We start from the raw sequence: 21,932 nt of genomic DNA, 5'->3' as shown, positions 1-21,932 counted from the left end.
CACAGCCAGGTCAGCTGACCTGAACCAGCCACAGAGGTATTCCATCCCGTGGGACGTCATGCTTGGTATAGAAACTTGGAGGGTTAGCTGGCGGGGGGATTCTTGCTCAGGGACTGGCTGGGCATCGGTCAGCGGGTGGTGAGCAGTTGTACTGGGCATCATTTCCTTTTTTTCCTTCTCCCTTCCTTTTGATTTTACCCTTTCCCCCCACCTTTCCATCCTAATCGTTATTGTTGTTATTCTTCTTCTTCTTGGTATTGTTACTGTTGTTCTTCACTCTTTCTTCTGTTTAAATTATTACATTGTTCTTATCTCAACCCTCCACTTTTACATTGCTTTCTGATTCTCCTCCCCACCCCACCGGGGGGGGGGGGGGGGAGTGCGCAAGTGGCTGCGTGGCGTTTGGTTGCCGGTAGTGTTTGGTTGCCGGCTGGGGTTAAACCGCGACACAGGATGGAAATGAAGTCTTTGGCATATGTGGGGCTCGAAGGCAAGCTCCTTCCCCAAATCCTCAGTGCAACCCTTGGGTCTTTCCAGACGCGTCTGTCCTGGGTCACGAGAGTCCAGTTTCAAGGTCACTTGTGGCTCATCCACAAGCGCAGCGGGATCCCACCAGGAGCTGGCCAAAGACGTTCTGTGTTTCCAGCTCCTTTCCCCAAGCCCTCCAGCCCGTGATGACCTGTGTTCCCTTCCTCCCCCAGTGCAGCCTCCCCCTCCTCCCTGAGCAGGCCCACTTTCAGCCCTTTGCAGGGACTCTTTCCCTTTGTGCCCGCCTTGTCTGCCTGCAGCCTGCCTCGCTTGGCAGGTGCCGGGCGTGGAAGTCCTTGCCTCGCACAGGAGACTGACTTGAGCTGAAGCCTGGTTTGCTGTGAGCACCGAAACATTTTATTTCAAGCACGTGGTCAGCCTCATCAGGTGTGTGCGTCCCGAGGCACGGGCGCAGGGCAGAGCAGCCCTTTGACGCTGAGGTGGCCTTTGCATCGGCAGGCATTGCCCCAAAGGAAACGGTGGTGGCACACTGCAGCCTGCCCTGCGTGCCGTTTGTCCTGCTGCTCACACCGTTTTTCCCCTTAGGTAGTGCAGGAGCTCCTGCAGCCGGCTAAAGAAGTCCAGCAGCTTCTGGACTGGAAACGGGCAGGAGCCGCCCGACTGCGCTGCTGTGGGCCTTGGCCTCGGAACGGGGCTTGAGGTGGTGACAAAATGACTCCAAGCGCGTGCTGTTGGAGTAGCCCTCACTGCTGGGCGCAGGCCCATCTGTAGCAGGATCCAGTCGTAGAAGTGCTGAGTGGAGGTGTAGACTCCGGGCTGCCTGGCTCGGGCACAGCCTCTCCCCCAGCTGGTGACACCAACAAGCCAGAAGTAGTCTGCACTGCTGTCTTGGCACACGAGAGGCCCACCGCTGTCCCCCTGCAGAGGAGGAGAGAGGACAAAGGGGTTGTTGGGTGGCCACCGTCAGCACGGGGGTTGGCTCCTTCTCTCTGACGGCACCTGCCGGAGCTGTGTTCCCTGCAGAGTGAGGCTGTGTCGAGCGAGCCTTGCCTGGGAAGGGGTGGTGGGCTTGTAAGGTGGGGCTGGCTCTCCTCACTGCACGGTGATGGTGGGTGTGTGGAAGAGAGCTGTGGCAGGCTTGGGATGGGGAGCCGTGGGCTGCCAGGAACACTAGGAGGGCTTTCTGGGCAGAGTGCCATGCCTCTGGGACAAGAGGGGCACTGGGCAGGGGCCTGCCGATGGGGAAGGGGGTATAAGCCCCCCCGGCGGTGGGGACCTGAAGTGGGAGGGGCACTGGCCAGGCCAAGCACATGCCGGGCCATGTTGGCGTAGTTGCGTGTGGCGGGGCTGCCTGTGCTACGGGGCTTGGCTCGTAGCACGCTCCTACCTGGCAGGTGTCAATGCCGCCCTGCGGATAGCCAGCACAGACGTTGTGCGTGTGGATGGCCCCTCTGTACCACCGGCTGCTGTTACAGACGTTGACATCAATGAGGCGGACCTGGGCCTCCTGCAGCACATCCGTTGATCGTCCAGCTGTGAGCACAGGAAGGAATTAGCAAGCAGCAGCTCACTGGCACTTCTCCTCCCCTGCCTGGCGGAATCCCTTGCCTCGCCCGCGCTTGGCTTTGCATCCTGAGAGGCGTTATAGCGGCATTTGCCTTCCGCCTTGCTCTGGGGAAAGGGCTCAGGCCCATCTCTCAAGAGGCATACGTCCCCGCAGGCTGACTCGGGCTCTGGCCTCTGCTGTCAGGAAGCCCAAGCAATGGCCCCGAGCGTGCCAAGCTTGCGCTCGGCACACGAGTACTTCCGCGGTACTCACATCTTGCAGTCGTGGCACCCCAGCCGCTGATGTAGCAGTTTTTCAGCTGCGAGACTCTCAGCGAGGCATCGGGCACGCAGGCAAGCTGAACGTAGGCGTTGCACTGCACAGGCTGGTCCAGCTCCAGCAAGGCAATGTCGTTCCTCTGCGTGATGTTACTGTAGCCTTGGTGAAGGAGCAGCCGCTTGATGTTGCGCACCTGGGCCTCAGGGCCCAGCTGAGTCAGCCGGGTGGCACCGATCACCACGCGCCACATGGTGATGTAGCTGGAAGGCAAATGGGGAGAGGACTCAGAGGGAGCACAGCCACGTGCTGCAGCAGCCCAGCCGTTGCCCTGCCTTCCGCTTGACGAGGGAGAGAGGAGAGCAGCGCTCGGGAGGGTGTGACTGGCCTCGCGTGCCTTAGGCTCCAGGAGCACCCAGGCCCTGGGTGTCCTGCGAGGAAACGGGGCGGGAGTAGCCCGTGCTGCTGCGCACGGGGCAAGCGCTAGTGTTGTGGGGCTATGCGCGTTCCCGGTGGCGCCTTACCTGGCCTCGATGAAGCAGTGGGCTGCTGTCAGGACCCACTGTGCGCTGATGAGGGAGCCTCCGCAGGTATGACCCGTGCCCGCTTGCCAGGGATTCTGGATGCTGACGATCCAGGGCCAGGCCCCTGCCTGGGCATCTGTGCCACCCACGACGCGCGACATGCCGTACTGAAAAGCCATGGGCCGGAGCCCGCAGGTCCCTCTGTAAAGAGAAACTCCTTAGTGTCCTGCTGGATGGCTGGCGCCCCTACGGCTCACGGTCAGCCGTCTTCCCTCCCCACAAGGCGCTGCCTGGCCAGCAGGGCTGGGGAAGCCTGTGGGGCACGTGTGTGTCCACACCCTGCCTCTTTCTGCTTTAGCCCCGTAGGTGAGTACTGCCAACAGCCTGCGTGCTGGCAAGGAAATGAGCCTCCCACACTGGCTGCCCTCCAGCCAAGCCCACAAGGGCTTGCCCAAGCTCCCTCCCAGAGCCTCGGGCCACTTACCCACAGCTGTCCCATGTGCCGTACGCAGGACAGCACATGGCCAGCAGGATGAGGAGGAGGCGCAGCAAATCCATCCCTGCCAGTGACACGTGGCAGCTGCAAGGAGGAGGGCTTGTCACCGCCAGTGCAGCCGCCAACATACTGCCCCCCGAACTCGCGGTGCCCAGGATGCCCTTGGCCCCGGGGGTGATGTCACAGAGTGGCTGGTTGCCACGGGGCTGGGCGTGGTGGCCTCTGCGGGGAGGGGGGCAACAGGAGGGGTTCCAAGCAGGACGGGAGGCAGGAGCTGGGATCGCACAGCCCCCACAGAGCCCCGTGGAATGCTCCCTTTGCGCGATGAGGGTGGGCAGGCCCCGTGGCAGGCAGCAGCGCCTGGCTCCCGGCTCTGCCTGCTAACAGCTCACAGGAAAAACCAAGCGTGGCGGCACTACCTCTTTGCGAAGGTCACTGCCGCCCTGCTCTCGGCAGCCCTTTGCCACCTGCTCCTGCCCAATAAAGAGACACACAACAGAGAACGCAACCACTAGAGGCAGCACGCGCATGCTTGGCTCTTGAAGAGACACTCTCTTGATGGTCATGGCAGGCAAGCAGTGACGGGCAAGCCAAATAAGCCAAGCCTAGCCCAGCAGTGCCAACCTTCCTGCACGCAGCACAGGGGAAGGCACACGCAGCACAGTCCTCACTGGCTATGTCAGCCACAGCAACGCCCTCTGGCAGGCTTCGTGTCCCTGCTCTCTCTGGGTTGGATTGTGTTTCTGGAGCAACACTGCAGAGGGCAGCTGTGGCACCTGCTATGCACGGCCGACGACATACAATCAGAACGCCAAAAAGGCGCCTTCGAAGTCCAATGCTGTAAAACAGACATTAGAATCCCCTGTCGCTGTTAAGAAAGTGGGAGGATTAGGCAGCACCGGGTGTTGGTCAATCGCTATCTCATTAACAGCCCTTAGATGTTGTACTACATGCTGCTCCTGGGCATGTGGCTTTGCAACAACCCCTGTTTTAGGCAATTATGACTTCTAGGCTCCAGTCCGAGCCAGGATTCCAACTTCATAGGATACTGGTTTTGTCTTAGCGGCTTCGCTCCCGGTTTCAATTCCACACTTGCTGGTGCTGCTGGGCTGAGCAACCCCCTGGCCCAAGGCAGCTGCTGCCGTGTGGACACAAGCTCTGCCACCTAGGAGGGTCCCAGTGTGCAGGGCTTTTCGGATGGCAGCAAGGCGGTCACAGGCCATGACGCTCAGAAGTAAAGACTCTGCACTGAGATAGTTCAAGTTGAAAATCATTCGGTAAATATGCAGACCTTGCAACTGGTGCTTCAGCACTTGTGTTTAACAGACTGACTAACAAGGACACTACGGTCTGCACGTGTCGATACCGATCGACTAGCTACGTTGTAAGCAAGAACTATGTTGTCTGCAAGATGTACGAGCCGGGAAGAGAACCAGTACAACCTGGCTCTGCGCTTGCTGGTGTGGGCTTCTCAGCACTGCGCGCCAAAGGGAAAAGTACATCCTGAGGAAGGGTGCGAGCCTTCCTCCCAGAGAGCCCAGCCCAGGACCAGCAGGTGTCAATGCACCCGCGCCAGAGTGAGGAGGCTTATGATACTGAGTTCCTGGACCGAATGGTAATAACCCCGCCTTTTCTTGGGAATCTAATGAATATGTATGCTTCTGTGTAATAGGGATCTGCTTACTTAAGCCCTGGGTGTGCAAGTGAGGAGGAGCGATCCCCCTTGCAGCCGGAGCCCCGATAAACATACCTGCTTGATAACCCTCCTTGAGTTGTAGAGTTTGATTCCGCACGTCAGCACCAATCAAGAAGGCTACAAAGACCTGTGCAGCACATGCCGAGTAGGAGATGGCCCCGTGTCCTGGTTTCAGCTGGCATGGAGTTAACTTTCTTCTTCGTAGCTAGTGAAGTGCTGTGTTTTGGCTATGATGTGAGAACAACGTTGGTAGCCGCACTGATGTTTTCGGTTGTTGCTGCCTAGCGTTTCTGCTAAGTCAAGGCCTTTTTGGTTTCTTGGGCCTTGCCAGCCAGAATGCTGGAGGGGCACAAGAGACTGGGAAGGCACACAGCCAGGTCAGCTGACCTGAACCAGCCACAGAGGTATTCCATCCCGTGGGACGTCATGCTTGGTATAGAAACTTGGAGGGTTAGCTGGCGGGGGGATTCTTGCTCAGGGACTGGCTGGGCATCGGTCAGCGGGTGGTGAGCAGTTGTACTGGGCATCATTTCCTTTTTTTCCTTCTCCCTTCCTTTTGATTTTACCCTTTCCCCCCACCTTTCCATCCTAATCGTTATTGTTGTTCTTCTTCTTCTTCTTGGTATTGTTACTGTTGTTCTTCACTCTTTCTTCTGTTTAAATTATTACATTGTTCTTATCTCAACCCTCCACTTTTACATTGCTTTCTGATTCTCCTCCCCACCCCACCGGGGGGGGGGGAGTGCGCAAGTGGCTGCGTGGCGTTTGGTTGCCGGTAGCGTTTGGTTGCCGGCCGGGGTTAAACCGCGACACAGGATGGAAATGAAGTCTGTGGCATATGTGGGGCTCGAAGGCAAGCTCCTTCCCCAAATCCTCAGTGCAACCCTTGGGTCTTTCCAGACGCGTCTGTCCTGGGTCACGAGAGTCCAGTTTCAAGGTCACTTGTGGCTCATCCACAAGCGCAGCGGGATCCCACCAGGAGCTGGCCAAAGACGTTCTGTGTTTCCAGCTCCTTTCCCCAAGCCCTCCAGCCCGTGATGACCTGTGTTCCCTTCCTCCCCCAGTGCAGCCTCCCCCTCCTCCCTGAGCAGGCCCACTTTCAGCCCTTTGCAGGGACTCTTTCCCTTTGTGCCCGCCTTGTCTGCCTGCAGCCTGCCTCGCTTGGCAGGTGCCGGGCGTGGAAGTCCTTGCCTCGCACAGGAGACTGACTTGAGCTGAAGCCTGGTTTGCTGTGAGCACCGAAACATTTTATTTCAAGCACGTGGTCAGCCTCATCAGGTGTGTGCGTCCCGAGGCACGGGCGCAGGGCAGAGCAGCCCTTTGACGCTGAGGTGGCCTTTGCATCGGCAGGCATTGCCCCAAAGGAAACGGTGGTGGCACACTGCAGCCTGCCCTGCGTGCCGTTTGTCCTGCTGCTCACACCGTTTTTCCCCTTAGGTAGTGCAGGAGCTCCTGCAGCCGGCTAAAGAAGTCCAGCAGCTTCTGGACTGGAAACGGGCAGGAGCCGCCCGACTGCGCTGCTGTGGGCCTTGGCCTCGGAACGGGGCTTGAGGTGGTGACAAAATGACTCCAAGCGCGTGCTGTTGGAGTAGCCCTCACTGCTGGGCGCAGGCCCATCTGTAGCAGGATCCAGTCGTAGAAGTGCTGAGTGGAGGTGTAGACTCCGGGCTGCCTGGCTCGGGCACAGCCTCTCCCCCAGCTGGTGACACCAACAAGCCAGAAGTAGTCTGCACTGCTGTCTTGGCACACGAGAGGCCCACCGCTGTCCCCCTGCAGAGGAGGAGAGAGGACAAAGGGGTTGTTGGGTGGCCACCGTCAGCACGGGGGTTGGCTCCTTCTCTCTGACGGCACCTGCCGGAGCTGTGTTCCCTGCAGAGCGAGGCTGTGTCGAGCGAGCCTTGCCTGGGAAGGGGTGGTGGGCTTGTAAGGTGGGGCTGGCTCTCCTCACTGCACGGTGATGGTGGGTGTGTGGAAGAGAGCTGTGGCAGGCTTGGGATGGGGAGCCGTGGGCTGCCAGGAACACTAGGAGGGCTTTCTGGGCAGAGTGCCATGCCTCTGGGACAAGAGGGGCACTGGGCAGGGGCCTGCCGATGGGGAAGGGGGTATAAGCCCCCCCGGCGGTGGGGACCTGAAGTGGGAGGGGCACTGGCCAGGCCAAGCACATGCCGGGCCATGTTGGCGTAGTTGCGTGTGGCGGGGCTGCCTGTGCTACGGGGCTTGGCTCGTAGCACGCTCCTACCTGGCAGGTGTCAATGCCGCCCTGCGGATAGCCAGCACAGACGTTGTGCGTGTGGATGGCCCCTCTGTACCACCGGCTGCTGTTACAGACGTTGACATCAATGAGGCGGACCTGGGCCTCCTGCAGCACATCCGTTGATCGTCCAGCTGTGAGCACAGGAAGGAATTAGCAAGCAGCAGCTCACTGGCACTTCTCCTCCCCTGCCTGGCGGAATCCCTTGCCTCGCCCGCGCTTGGCTTTGCATCCTGAGAGGCGTTATAGCGGCATTTGCCTTCCGCCTTGCTCTGGGGAAAGGGCTCAGGCCCATCTCTCAAGAGGCATACGTCCCCGCAGGCTGACTCGGGCTCTGGCCTCTGCTGTCAGGAAGCCCAAGCAATGGCCCCGAGCGTGCCAAGCTTGCGCTCGGCACACGAGTACTTCCGCGGTACTCACATCTTGCAGTCGTGGCACCCCAGCCGCTGATGTAGCAGTTTTTCAGCTGCGAGACTCTCAGCGAGGCATCGGGCACGCAGGCAAGCTGAACGTAGGCGTTGCACTGCACAGGCTGGTCCAGCTCCAGCAAGGCAATGTCGTTCCTCTGCGTGATGTTACTGTAGCCTTGGTGAAGGAGCAGCCGCTTGATGTTGCGCACCTGGGCCTCAGGGCCCAGCTGAGTCAGCCGGGTGGCACCGATCACCACGCGCCACATGGTGATGTAGCTGGAAGGCAAATGGGGAGAGGACTCAGAGGGAGCACAGCCACGTGCTGCAGCAGCCCAGCCGTTGCCCTGCCTTCCGCTTGACGAGGGAGAGAGGAGAGCAGCGCTCGGGAGGGTGTGACTGGCCTCGCGTGCCTTAGGCTCCAGGAGCACCCAGGCCCTGGGTGTCCTGCGAGGAAACGGGGCGGGAGTAGCCCGTGCTGCTGCGCACGGGGCAAGCGCTAGTGTTGTGGGGCTATGCGCGTTCCCGGTGGCGCCTTACCTGGCCTCGATGAAGCAGTGGGCTGCTGTCAGGACCCACTGTGCGCTGATGAGGGAGCCTCCGCAGGTATGACCCGTGCCCGCTTGCCAGGGATTCTGGATGCTGACGATCCAGGGCCAGGCCCCTGCCTGGGCATCTGTGCCACCCACGACGCGCGACATGCCGTACTGAAAAGCCATGGGCCGGAGCCCGCAGGTCCCTCTGTAAAGAGAAACTCCTTAGTGTCCTGCTGGATGGCTGGCGCCCCTACGGCTCACGGTCAGCCGTCTTCCCTCCCCACAAGGCGCTGCCTGGCCAGCAGGGCTGGGGAAGCCTGTGGGGCACGTGTGTGTCCACACCCTGCCTCTTTCTGCTTTAGCCCCGTAGGTGAGTACTGCCAACAGCCTGCGTGCTGGCAAGGAAATGAGCCTCCCACACTGGCTGCCCTCCAGCCAAGCCCACAAGGGCTTGCCCAAGCTCCCTCCCAGAGCCTCGGGCCACTTACCCACAGCTGTCCCATGTGCCGTACGCAGGACAGCACATGGCCAGCAGGATGAGGAGGAGGCGCAGCAAATCCATCCCTGCCAGTGACACGTGGCAGCTGCAAGGAGGAGGGCTTGTCACCGCCAGTGCAGCCGCCAACATACTGCCCCCCGAACTCGCGGTGCCCAGGATGCCCTTGGCCCCGGGGGTGATTTCACAGAGTGGCTGGTTGCCACGGGGCTGGGCGTGGTGGCCTCTGCGGGGAGGGGGGCAACAGGAGGGGTTCCAAGCAGGACGGGAGGCAGGAGCTGGGATCGCACAGCCCCCACAGAGCCCCGTGGAATGCTCCCTTTGCGCGATGAGGGTGGGCAGGCCCCGTGGCAGGCAGCAGCGCCTGGCTCCCGGCTCTGCCTGCTAACAGCTCACAGGAAAAACCAAGCGTGGCGGCACTACCTCTTTGCGAAGGTCACTGCCGCCCTGCTCTCGGCAGCCCTTTGCCACCTGCTCCTGCCCAATAAAGAGACACACAACAGAGAACGCAACCACTAGAGGCAGCACGCGCATGCTTGGCTCTTGAAGAGACACTCTCTTGATGGTCATGGCAGGCAAGCAGTGACGGGCAAGCCAAATAAGCCAAGCCTAGCCCAGCAGTGCCAACCTTCCTGCACGCAGCACAGGGGAAGGCACACGCAGCACAGTCCTCACTGGCTATGTCAGCCACAGCAACGCCCTCTGGCAGGCTTCGTGTCCCTGCTCTCTCTGGGTTGGATTGTGTTTCTGGAGCAACACTGCAGAGGGCAGCTGTGGCACCTGCTATGCACGGCCGACGACATACAATCAGAACGCCAAAAAGGCGCCTTCGAAGTCCAATGCTGTAAAACAGACATTAGAATCCCCTGTCGCTGTTAAGAAAGTGGGAGGATTAGGCAGCACCGGGTGTTGGTCAATCGCTATCTCATTAACAGCCCTTAGATGTTGTACTACATGCTGCTCCTGGGCATGTGGCTTTGCAACAACCCCTGTTTTAGGCAATTATGACTTCTAGGCTCCAGTCCGAGCCAGGATTCCAACTTCATAGGATACTGGTTTTGTCTTAGCGGCTTCGCTCCCGGTTTCAATTCCACACTTGCTGGTGCTGCTGGGCTGAGCAACCCCCTGGCCCAAGGCAGCTGCTGCCGTGTGGACACAAGCTCTGCCACCTAGGAGGGTCCCAGTGTGCAGGGCTTTTCGGATGGCAGCAAGGCGGTCACAGGCCATGACGCTCAGAAGTAAAGACTCTGCACTGAGATAGTTCAAGTTGAAAATCATTCGGTAAATATGCAGACCTTGCAACTGGTGCTTCAGCACTTGTGTTTAACAGACTGACTAACAAGGACACTACGGTCTGCACGTGTCGATACCGATCGACTAGCTACGTTGTAAGCAAGAACTATGTTGTCTGCAAGATGTACGAGCCGGGAAGAGAACCAGTACAACCTGGCTCTGCGCTTGCTGGTGTGGGCTTCTCAGCACTGCGCGCCAAAGGGAAAAGTACATCCTGAGGAAGGGTGCGAGCCTTCCTCCCAGAGAGCCCAGCCCAGGACCAGCAGGTGTCAATGCACCCGCGCCAGAGTGAGGAGGCTTATGATACTGAGTTCCTGGACCGAATGGTAATAACCCCGCCTTTTCTCGGGAATCTAATGAATATGTATGCTTCTGTGTAATAGGGATCTGCTTACTTAAGCCCTGGGTGTGCAAGTGAGGAGGAGCGATCCCCCTTGCAGCCGGAGCCCCGATAAACATACCTGCTTGATAACCCTCCTTGAGTTGTAGAGTTTGATTCCGCACGTCAGCACCAATCAAGAAGGCTACAAAGACCTGTGCAGCACATGCCGAGTAGGAGATGGCCCCGTGTCCTGGTTTCAGCTGGCATGGAGTTAACTTTCTTCTTCGTAGCTAGTGAAGTGCTGTGTTTTGGCTATGATGTGAGAACAACGTTGGTAGCCGCACTGATGTTTTCGGTTGTTGCTGCCTAGCGTTTCTGCTAAGTCAAGGCCTTTTTGGTTTCTTGGGCCTTGCCAGCCAGAGTGCTGGAGGGGCACAAGAGACTGGGAAGGCACACAGCCAGGTCAGCTGACCTGAACCAGCCACAGAGGTATTCCATCCCGTGGGACGTCATGCTTGGTATAGAAACTTGGAGGGTTAGCTGGCGGGGGGATTCTTGCTCAGGGACTGGCTGGGCATCGGTCAGCGGGTGGTGAGCAGTTGTACTGGGCATCATTTCCTTTTTTTCCTTCTCCCTTCCTTTTGATTTTACCCTTTCCCCCCACCTTTCCATCCTAATCGTTATTGTTGTTCTTCTTCTTCTTCTTGGTATTGTTACTGTTGTTCTTCACTCTTTCTTCTGTTTAAATTATTACATTGTTCTTATCTCAACCCTCCACTTTTACATTGCTTTCTGATTCTCCTCCCCACCCCACCGGGGGGGGGGGGAGTGCGCAAGTGGCTGTGTGGCGTTTGGTTGCCGGTAGCGTTTGGTTGCCGGCCGGGGTTAAACCGCGACACAGGATGGAAATGAAGTCTGTGGCATATGTGGGGCTCGAAGGCAAGCTCCTTCCCCAAATCCTCAGTGCAACCCTTGGGTCTTTCCAGACGCGTCTGTCCTGGGTCACGAGAGTCCAGTTTCAAGGTCACTTGTGGCTCATCCACAAGCGCAGCGGGATCCCACCAGGAGCTGGCCAAAGACGTTCTGTGTTTCCAGCTCCTTTCCCCAAGCCCTCCAGCCCGTGATGACCTGTGTTCCCTTCCTCCCCCAGTGCAGCCTCCCCCTCCTCCCTGAGCAGGCCCACTTTCAGCCCTTTGCAGGGACTCTTTCCCTTTGTGCCCGCCTTGTCTGCCTGCAGCCTGCCTCGCTTGGCAGGTGCCGGGCGTGGAAGTCCTTGCCTCGCACAGGAGACTGACTTGAGCTGAAGCCTGGTTTGCTGTGAGCACCGAAACATTTTATTTCAAGCACGTGGTCAGCCTCATCAGGTGTGTGCGTCCCGAGGCACGGGCGCAGGGCAGAGCAGCCCTTTGACGCTGAGGTGGCCTTTGCATCGGCAGGCATTGCCCCAAAGGAAACGGTGGTGGCACACTGCAGCCTGCCCTGCGTGCCGTTTGTCCTGCTGCTCACACCGTTTTTCCCCTTAGGTAGTGCAGGAGCTCCTGCAGCGGCTAAAGAAGTCCAGCAGCTTCTGGACTGGAAACGGGCCAGGAGCCGCCCGACTGCGCTGCTGTGGGCCTTGGCCTCGGAACGGGGCTTGAGGTGGTGACAAAATGACTCCAAGCGCGTGCTGTTGGAGTAGCCCTCACTGCTGGGCGCAGGCCCATCTGTAGCAGGATCCAGTCGTAGAAGTGCTGAGTGGAGGTGTAGACTCCGGGCTGCCTGGCTCGGGCACAGCCTCTCCCCCAGCTGGTGACACCAACAAGCCAGAAGTAGTCTGCACTGCTGTCTTGGCACACGAGAGGCCCACCGCTGTCCCCCTGCAGAGGAGGAGAGAGGACAAAGGGGGTTGTTGGGTGGCCACCGTCAGCACGGGGGTTGGCTCCTTCTCTCTGACGGCACCTGCCGGAGCTGTGTTCCCTGCAGAGCGAGGCTGTGTCGAGCGAGCCTTGCCTGGGAAGGGGTGGTGGGCTTGTAAGGTGGGGCTGGCTCTCCTCACTGCACGGTGATGGTGGGTGTGTGGAAGAGAGCTGTGGCAGGCTTGGGATGGGGAGCCGTGGGCTGCCAGGAACACTAGGAGGGCTTTCTGGCAGAGTGCCATGCCTCTGGGACAAGAGGGCACTGGGCAGGGGCCTGCCGTATGGGGAAGGGGGTATAAGCCCCCCCGGCGGTGGGGACCTGAAGTGGGAGGGGCACTGGCCAGGCCAAGCACATGCCGGGCCATGTTGGCGTAGTTGCGTGTGGCGGGGCTGCCTGTGCTACGGGGCTTGGCTCGTAGCACGCTCCTACCTGGCAGGTGTCAATGCCGCCCTGCGGATAGCCAGCACAGACGTTGTGCGTGTGGATGGCCCCTCTGTACCACCGGCTGCTGTTACAGACGTTGACATCAATGAGGCGGACCTGGGCCTCCTGCAGCACATCCGTTGATCGTCCAGCTGTGAGCACAGGAAGGAATTAGCAAGCAGCAGCTCACTGGCACTTCTCCTCCCCTGCCTGGCGGAATCCCTTGCCTCGCCCGCGCTTGGCTTTGCATCCTGAGAGGCGTTATAGCGGCATTTGCCTTCCGCCTTGCTCTGGGGAAAGGGCTCAGGCCATCTCTCAAGAGGCATACGTCCCCGCAGGCTGACTCGGGCTCTGGCCTCTGCTGTCAGGAAGCCCAAGCAATGGCCCCGAGCGTGCCAAGCTTGCGCTCGGCACACGAGTACTTCCGCGGTACTCACATCTTGCAGTCGTGGCACCCCAGCCGCTGATGTAGCAGTTTTTCAGCTGCGAGACTCTCAGCGAGGCATCGGGCACGCAGGCAAGCTGAACGTAGGCGTTGCACTGCACAGGCTGGTCCAGCTCCAGCAAGGCAATGTCGTTCCTCTGCGTGATGTTACTGTAGCCTTGGTGAAGGAGCAGCCGCTTGATGTTGCGCACCTGGGCCTCAGGGCCCAGCTGAGTCAGCCGGGTGGCACCGATCACCACGCGCCACATGGTGATGTAGCTGGAAGGCAAATGGGGAGAGGACTCAGAGGGAGCACAGCCACGTGCTGCAGCAGCCCAGCCGTTGCCCTGCCTTCCGCTTGACGAGGGAGAGAGGAGAGCAGCGCTCGGGAGGGTGTGACTGGCCTCGCGTGCCTTAGGCTCCAGGAGCACCCAGGCCCTGGGTGTCCTGCGAGGAAACGGGGCGGGAGGTAGCCCGTGCTGCTGCGCACGGGGGGGGGGGGGGGGGGGGGGGGGGGGGGGGGGGGGGGGGGGGGGGGGGGGGGTGGGGGGGGGGGGGGAGTGGGCTGCTGTCAGGACCCACTGTGCGCTGATGAGGGAGCCTCCGCAGGTATGACCCGTGCCCGCTTGCCAGGGATTCTGGATGCTGACGATCCAGGGCCAGGCCCCTGCCTGGGCATCTGTGCCACCCACGACGCGCGACATGCCGTACTGAAAAGCCATGGGCCGGAGCCCGCAGGTCCCTCTGTAAAGAGAAACTCCTTAGTGTCCTGCTGGATGGCTGGCGCCCCTACGGCTCACCGGTCAGCCGTCTTCCCTCCCCACAAGGCGCTGCCTGGCCAGCAGGGCTGGGGAAGCCTGTGGGGCACGTGTGTGTCCACACCCTGCCTCTTTCTGCTTTAGCCCCGTAGGTGAGTACTGCCAACAGCCTGCGTGCTGGCAAGGAAATGAGCCTCCCACACTGGCTGCCCTCCAGCCAAGCCCACAAGGGCTTGCCCAAGCTCCCTCCCAGAGCCTCGGGCCACTTACCCACAGCTGTCCCATGTGCCGTACGCAGGACAGCACATGGCCAGCAGGATGAGGAGGAGGCGCAGCAAATCCATCCCTGCCAGTGACACGTGGCAGCTGCAAGGAGGAGGGCTTGTCACCGCCAGTGCAGCCGCCAACATACTGCCCCCCGAACTCGCGGTGCCCAGGATGCCCTTGGCCCCGGGGGTGATGTCACAGAGTGGCTGGTTGCCACGGGGCTGGGCGTGGTGGCCTCTGCGGGGAGGGGGGCAACAGGAGGGGTTCCAAGCAGGACGGGAGGCAGGAGCTGGGATCGCACAGCCCCCACAGAGCCCCGTGGAATGCTCCCTTTGCGCGATGAGGGTGGGCAGGCCCCGTGGCAGGCAGCAGCGCCTGGCTCCCGGCTCTGCCTGCTAACAGCTCACAGGAAAAACCAAGCGTGGCGGCACTACCTCTTTGCGAAGGTCACTGCCGCCCTGCTCTCGGCAGCCCTTTGCCACCTGCTCCTGCCCAATAAAGAGACACACAACAGAGAACGCAACCACTAGAGGCAGCACGCGCATGCTTGGCTCTTGAAGAGACACTCTCTTGATGGTCATGGCAGGCAAGCAGTGACGGGCAAGCCAAATAAGCCAAGCCTAGCCCAGCAGTGCCAACCTTCCTGCACGCAGCACAGGGGAAGGCACACGCAGCACAGTCCTCACTGGCTATGTCAGCCACAGCAACGCCCTCTGGCAGGCTTCGTGTCCCTGCTCTCTCTGGGTTGGATTGTGTTTCTGGAGCAACACTGCAGAGGGCAGCTGTGGCACCTGCTATGCACGGCCGACGACATACAATCAGAACGCCAAAAAGGCGCCTTCGAAGTCCAATGCTGTAAAACAGACATTAGAATCCCCTGTCGCTGTTAAGAAAGTGGGAGGATTAGGCAGCACCGGGTGTTGGTCAATCGCTATCCTCATTAACAGCCCTTAGATGTTGTACTACATGCTGCTCCTGGGCATGTGGCTTTGCAACAACCCCTGTTTTAGGCAATTATGACTTCTAGGCTCCAGTCCGAGCCAGGATTCCAACTTCATAGGATACTGGTTTTGTCTTAGCGGCTTCGCTCCCGGTTTCAATTCCACACTTGCTGGTGCTGCTGGGCTGAGCAACCCCCTGGCCCAAGGCAGCTGCTGCCGTGTGGACACAAGCTCTGCCACCTAGGAGGGTCCCAGTGTGCAGGGCTTTTCGGATGGCAGCAAGGCGGTCACAGGCCATGACGCTCAGAAGTAAAGACTCTGCACTGAGATAGTTCAAGTTGAAAATCATTCGGTAAATATGCAGACCTTGCAACTGGTGCTTCAGCACTTGTGTTTAACAGACTGACTAACAAGGACACTACGGTCTGCACGTGTCGATACCGATCGACTAGCTACTTTGTAAGCAAGAACTATGTTGTCTGCAAGATGTACGAGCCGGGAAGAGAACCAGTACAACCTGGCTCTGCGCTTGCTGGTGTGGGCTTCTCAGCACTGCGCGCCAAAGGGAAAAGTACATCCTGAGGAAGGGTGCGAGCCTTCCTCCCAGAGAGCCCAGCCCAGGACCAGCAGGTGTCAATGCACCCGCGCCAGAGTGAGGAGGCTTATGATACTGAGTTCCTGGACCGAATGGTAATAACCCCGCCTTTTCTCGGGAATCTAATGAATATGTATGCTTCTGTGTAATAGGGATCTGCTTACTTAAGCCCTGGGTGTGCAAGTGAGGAGGAGCGATCCCCCTTGCAGCCGGAGCCCCGATAAACATACCTGCTTGATAACCCTCCTTGAGTTGTAGAGTTTGATTCCGCACGTCAGCACCAATCAAGAAGGCTACAAAGACCTGTGCAGCACATGCCGAGTAGGAGATGGCCCCGTGTCCTGGTTTCAGCTGGCATGGAGTTAACTTTCTTCTTCGTAGCTAGTGAAGTGCTGTGTTTTGGCTATGATGTGAGAACAACGTTGGTAGCCGCACTGATGTTTTCGGTTGTTGCTGCCTAGCGTTTCTGCTAAGTCAAGGCCTTTTTGGTTTCTTGGGCCTTGCCAGCCAGAGTGCTGGAGGGGCACAAGAGACTGGGAAGGCACACAGCCAGGTCAGCTGACCTGAACCAGCCACAGAGGTATTCCATCCCGTGGGACGTCATGCTTGGTATAGAAACTTGGAGGGTTAGCTGGCGGGGGGATTCTTGCTCAGGGACTGGCTGGGCATCGGTCAGCGGGTGGTGAGCAGTTTGTACTGGGCATCATTTCCTTTTTTTCCTTCTCCCTTCCTTTTGATTTTACCCTTTCCCCCCACCTTTCCCATCCTAATCGTTATTGTTGTTCTTCTTCTTCTTCTTGGTATTGTTACTGTTGTTCTTCACTCTTTCTTCTGTTTAAATTATTACATTGTTCTTATCTCAACCCTCCACTTTTACATTGCTTTCTGATTCTCCTCCCCACCCCACCGGGGGGGGGGGAGTGCGCAAGTGGCTGCGTGGCGTTTGGTTGCCGGTAGCGTTTGGTTGCCGGCCGGGGTTAAACCGCGACACAGGATGGAAATGAAGTCTGTGGCATATGTGGGGCTCGAAGGCAAGCTCCTTCCCCAAATCCTCAGTGCAACCCTTGGGTCTTTCCAGACGCGTCTGTCCTGGGTCACGAGAGTCCAGTTTCAAGGTCACTTGTGGCTCATCCACAAGCGCAGCGGGATCCCACCAGGAGCTGGCCAAAGACGTTCTGTGTTTCCAGCTCCTTTCCCCAAGCCCTCCAGCCCGTGATGACCTGTGTTCCCTTCCTCCCCCAGTGCAGCCTCCCCCTCCTCCCTGAGCAGGCCCACTTTCAGCCCTTTGCAGGGACTCTTTCCCTTTGTGCCCGCCTTGTCTGCCTGCAGCCTGCCTCGCTTGGCAGGTGCCGGGCGTGGAAGTCCTTGCCTCGCACAGGAGACTGACTTGAGCTGAAGCCTGGTTTGCTGTGAGCACCGAAACATTTTATTTCAAGCACGTGGTCAGCCTCATCAGGTGTGTGCGTCCCGAGGCACGGGCGCAGGGCAGAGCAGCCCTTTGACGCTGAGGTGGCCTTTGCATCGGCAGGCATTGCCCCCAAAGGAAACGGTGGTGGCACACTGCAGCCTGCCCTGCGTGCCGTTTGTCCTGCTGCTCACACCGTTTTTCCCCTTAGGTAGTGCAGGAGCTCCTGCAGCCGGCTAAAGAAGTCCAGCAGCTTCTGGACTGGAAACGGGCAGGAGCCGCCCGACTGCGCTGCTGTGGGCCTTGGCCTCGGAACGGGGCTTGAGGTGGTGACAAAATGACTCCAAGCGCGTGCTGTTGGAGTAGCCCTCACTGCTGGGCGCAGGCCCATCTGTAGCAGGATCCAGTCGTAGAAGTGCTGAGTGGAGGTGTAGACTCCGGGCTGCCTGGCTCGGGCACAGCCTCTCCCCCAGCTGGTGACACCAACAAGCCAGAAGTAGTCTGCACTGCTGTCTTGGCACACGAGAGGCCCACCGCTGTCCCCCTGCAGAGGAGGAGAGAGGACAAAGGGGTTGTTGGGTGGCCACCGTCAGCACGGGGGTTGGCTCCTTCTCTCTGACGGCACCTGCCGGAGCTGTGTTTCCCTGCAGAGCGAGGCTGTGTCGAGCGAGCCTTGCCTGGGAAGGGGTGGTGGGCTTGTAAGGTGGGGCTGGCTCTCCTCACTGCACGGTGATGGTGGGTGTGTGGAAGAGAGCTGTGGCAGGCTTGGGATGGGGAGCCGTGGGCTGCCAGGAACACTAGGAGGGCTTTCTGGGCAGAGTGCCATGCCTCTGGGACAAGAGGGGCACTGGGCAGGGGCCTGCCGATGGGGAAGGGGGTATAAGCCCCCCCGGCGGTGGGGACCTGAAGTGGGAGGGGCACTGGCCAGGCCAAGCACATGCCGGGCCATGTTGGCGTAGTTGCGTGTGGCGGGGCTGCCTGTGCTACGGGGCTTGGCTCGTAGCACGCTCCTACCTGGCAGGTGTCAATGCCGCCCTGCGGATAGCCAGCACAGACGTTGTGCGTGTGGATGGCCCCTCTGTACCACCGGCTGCTGTTACAGACGTTGACATCAATGAGGCGGACCTGGGCCTCCTGCAGCACATCCGTTGATCGTCCAGCTGTGAGCACAGGAAGGAATTAGCAAGCAGCAGCTCACTGGCACTTCTCCTCCCCTGCCTGGCGGAATCCCTTGCCTCGCCCACGCGCTTGGCTTTGCATCCTGAGAGGCGTTATAGCGGCATTTGCCTTCCGCCTTGCTCTGGGGAAAGGGCTCAGGCCCATCTCTCAAGAGGCATACGTCCCGCAGGCTGACTCGGGCTCTGGCCTCTGCTGTCAGGAAGCCCAAGCAATGGCCCCGAGCGTGCCAAGCTTGCGCTCGGCACACGAGTACTTCCGCGGTACTCACATCTTGCAGTCGTGGCACCCCAGCCGCTGATGTAGCAGTTTTTCAGCTGCGAGACTCTCAGCGAGGCATCGGGCACGCAGGCAAGCTGAACGTAGGCGTTGCACTGCACAGGCTGGTCCAGCTCCAGCAAGGCAATGTCGTTCCTCTGCGTGATGTTACTGTAGCCTTGGTGAAGGAGCAGCCCGCTTGATGTTGCGCACCTGGGCCTCAGGGCCCAGCTGAGTCAGCCGGGTGGCACCGATCACCACGCGCCACATGGTGATGTAGCTGGAAGGCAAATGGGGAGAGGACTCAGAGGGAGCACAGCCACGTGCTGCAGCAGCCCAGCCGTTGCCCTGCCTTCCGCTTGACGAGGGAGAGAGGAGAGCAGCGCTCGGGAGGGTGTGACTGGCCTCGTGTGCCTTAGGCTCCAGGAGCACCCAGGCCCTGGGTGTCCTGCGAGGAAACGGGGCGGGAGTAGCCCGTGCTGCTGCGCACGGGGCAAGCGCTAGTGTTGTGGGGCTATGCGCGTTCCCGGTGGCGCCTTACCTGGCCTCGATGAAGCAGTGGGCTGCTGTCAGGACCCACTGTGCGCTGATGAGGGAGCCTCCGCAGGTATGACCCGTTGCCCGCTTGCCAGGGATTCTGGATGCTGACGATCCAGGGCCAGGCCCCTGCCTGGGCATCTGTGCCACCCACGACGCGCGACATGCCGTACTGAAAAGCCATGGGCCGGAGCCCGCAGGTCCCTCTGTAAAGAGAAACTCCTTAGTGTCCTGCTGGATGGCTGGCGCCCCTACGGCTCACGGTCAGCCGTCTTCCCTCCCCACAAGGCGCTGCCTGGCCAGCAGGGCTGGGGAAGCCTGTGGGGGCACGTGTGTGTCCACACCCTGCCTCTTTCTGCTTTAGCCCCGTAGGTGAGTACTGCCAACAGCCTGCGTGCTGGCAAGGAAATGAGCCTCCCACACTGGCTGCCCTCCAGCCAAGCCCACAAGGGCTTGCCCAAGCTCCCTCCCAGAGCCTCGGGCCACTTACCCACAGCTGTCCCATGTGCCGTACGCAGGACAGCACATGGCCAGCAGGATGAGGAGGAGGCGCAGCAAATCCATCCCTGCCAGTGACACGTGGCAGCTGCAAGGAGGAGGGCTTGTCACCGCCAGTGCAGCCGCCAACATACTGCCCCCCGAACTCGCGGTGCCCAGGATGCCCTTGGCCCCGGGTGGTGATGTCACAGAGTGGCTGGTTGCCACGGGGCTGGGCGTGGTGGCCTCTGCGGGGAGGGGGGCAACAGGAGGGGTTCCAAGCAGGACGGGAGGCAGGAGCTGGGATCGCACAGCCCCCACAGAGCCCCGTGGAATGCTCCCTTTGCGCGATGAGGGTGGGCAGGCCCCGTGGCAGGCAGCAGCGCCTGGCTCCCGGCTCTGCCTGCTAACAGCTCACAGGAAAAACCAAGCGTGGCGGCACTACCTCTTTGCGAAGGTCACTGCCCGCCCCTGCTCTCGGCAGCCCTTTGCCACCTGCTCCTGCCCAATAAAGAGACACACAACAGAGAACGCAACCACTAGAGGCAGCACGCGCATGCTTGGCTCTTGAAGAGACACTCTCTTGATGGTCATGGCAGGCAAGCAGTGACGGGCAAGCCAAATAAGCCAAGCCTAGCCCAGCAGTGCCAACCTTCCCAGGGGAAGGCACACGCAGCACAGTCCTCACTGGCTATGTCAGCCACAGCAACGCCCTCTGGCAGGCTTCGTGTCCCTGCTCTCTCTGGGTTGGATTGTGGTTCTGGAGCAACACTGCAGAGGGCAGCTGTGGCACCTGCTATGCACGGCCGTGGACATACAATCAGAACGCCAAAAAGGCGCCTTCGAAGTCCAATGCTGTAAAACAGACATTAGAATCCCCTGTCGCTGTTAAGAAAGTGGGAGGATTAGGCAGCACCGGGTGTTGGTCAATCGCTATCTCATTAACAGCCCTTAGATGTTGTACTACATGCTGCTCCTGGGCATGTGGCTTTGCAACAACCCCTGTTTTAGGCAATTATGACTTCTAGGCTCCAGTCCGAGCCAGGATTCCAACTTCATAGGATACTGGTTTTGTCTTAGCGGCTTCGCTCCCGGTTTCAATTCCACACTTGCTGGTGCTGCTGGGCTGAGCAACCCCCTGGCCCAAGGCAGCTGCTGCCGTGTGGACACAAGCTCTGCCACCTAGGAGGGTCCCAGTGTGCAGGGCTTTTTGGATGGCAGCAAGGCGGTCACAGGCCATGACGCTCAGAAGTAAAGACTCTGCACGGAGATAGTTCAAGCTGAAAATCATTCGGTAAATATGCAGACCTTGCAACTGGTGCTTCAGCACTTGTGTTTAACAGACTGACTAACAAGGACACTACGGTCTGCACGTGTCGATACCGATCGACTAGCTACGTTGTAAGCAAGAACTATGTTGTCTGCAAGATGTACGAGCCGGGAAGAGAACCAGTACAACCTGGCCCTGCGCTTGCTGGTGTGGGCTCCTCAGAACTGCGCGCCAAAGGGAAAAGTACATCCTGAGGAAGGGTGCGAGCCTTCCTCCCAGAGAGCCCAGCCCAGGACCAGCAGGTGTCAATGCACCCGCGCCAGAGTGAGGAGGCTTATGATACTGAGTTCCTGGACCGAATGGTAATAACCCCGCCTTTTCTTGGGAATCTAATGAATATGTATGCTTCTGTGTAATAGGGATCTGCTTTCTTAAGCCCTGGGTGTGCAAGTGAGGAGGAGCGATCCCCCTTGCAGCCGGAGCCCCGATAAACATACCTGCTTGATAACCCTCCTTGAGTTGTAGAGTTTGATTCCGCACGTCAGCACCAATCAAGAAGGCTACAAAGACCTGTGCAGCACATGCCGAGTAGGAGATGGCCCCGTGTCCTGGTTTCAGCTGGCATGGAGTTAACTTTCTTCTTCGTAGCTAGTGAAGTGCTGTGTTTTGGCTATGATGTGAGAACAATGTTGGTAGCCGCACTGATGTTTTCGGTTGTTGCTGCCTAGCGTTTCTGCTAAGTCAAGGCCTTTTTGGTTTCTTGGGCCTTGCCAGCCAGAGTGCTGGAGGGGCACAAGAGACTGGGAAGGGACACAGCCAGGTCAGCTGACCTGAACCAGCCACAGAGGTATTCCATCCCGTGGGACGTCATGCTTGGTATAGAAACTTGGAGGGTTAGCTGGCGGGGGGATTCTTGCTCAGGGACTGGCTGGGCATCGGTCAGCGGGTGGTGAGCAGTTGTACTGGGCATCATTTCCTTTTTTTCCTTTTCCCTTCCTTTTGATTTTACCCTTTCCCCCCACCTTTCCATCCTAATCGTTATTGTTGTTCTTCTTCTTCTTCTTGGTATTGTTACTGTTGTTCTTCACTCTTTCTTCTGTTTAAATTATTACATTGTTCTTATCTCAACCCTCCACTTTTACATTGCTTTCTGATTCTCCTCCCCACCCCTCC

The 21,932-nt window shown here is 59.2% G+C and overlaps 3 protein-coding genes and 1 pseudogene across 3 annotated transcripts; all 4 read right to left on the bottom strand.

Annotated features, from left to right (window-relative positions):
- Positions 1–1,875: 1,875 nt before the first annotated feature.
- LOC130145539 (acrosin-like) lies at positions 1,876–2,676 on the bottom strand. Its single transcript, XM_056330421.1, has one exon. It carries the CDS (start codon positions 2,562–2,564, stop codon positions 2,187–2,189), a length of 378 nt encoding a protein of 125 aa, XP_056186396.1. The 5' UTR covers positions 2,565–2,676; the 3' UTR covers positions 1,876–2,186.
- A 4,589-nt stretch (positions 2,677–7,265) lies between these two features.
- Positions 7,266–8,066, bottom strand: LOC130145538 (acrosin-like). The gene has a single exon (XM_056330419.1). The coding sequence runs from the start codon at positions 7,952–7,954 to the stop codon at positions 7,577–7,579; it is 378 nt and encodes a 125-aa protein (XP_056186394.1). The 5' UTR covers positions 7,955–8,066; the 3' UTR covers positions 7,266–7,576.
- Positions 8,067–8,221: 155 nt separating this feature from the next.
- On the bottom strand, positions 8,222–15,339 carry LOC130145953 (acrosin-like). Its single transcript, XM_056331515.1, has 9 exons — positions 15,209–15,339; positions 14,246–14,337; positions 13,613–13,832; positions 13,089–13,351; positions 12,658–12,803; positions 11,917–12,188; positions 9,141–9,194; positions 8,710–8,943; positions 8,222–8,426 (listed from the first exon to the last, which is right to left on the bottom strand). The coding sequence occupies exons 1-9, from the start codon at positions 15,337–15,339 to the stop codon at positions 8,222–8,224; spliced, it is 1,617 nt and encodes a 538-aa protein (XP_056187490.1).
- A 1,892-nt stretch (positions 15,340–17,231) lies between these two features.
- On the bottom strand, positions 17,232–19,665 carry LOC130145952 (acrosin-like; annotated as a pseudogene).
- Between the last annotated feature and the right edge of the window lie 2,267 nt (positions 19,666–21,932).

This window comes from Falco biarmicus, chromosome 3, assembly GCF_023638135.1.
Source record: "Falco biarmicus isolate bFalBia1 chromosome 3, bFalBia1.pri, whole genome shotgun sequence".
NCBI lineage: Eukaryota > Metazoa > Chordata > Aves > Falconiformes > Falconidae > Falco > Falco biarmicus.
This window is presented reverse-complemented; position numbering and strand designations above follow the sequence as displayed.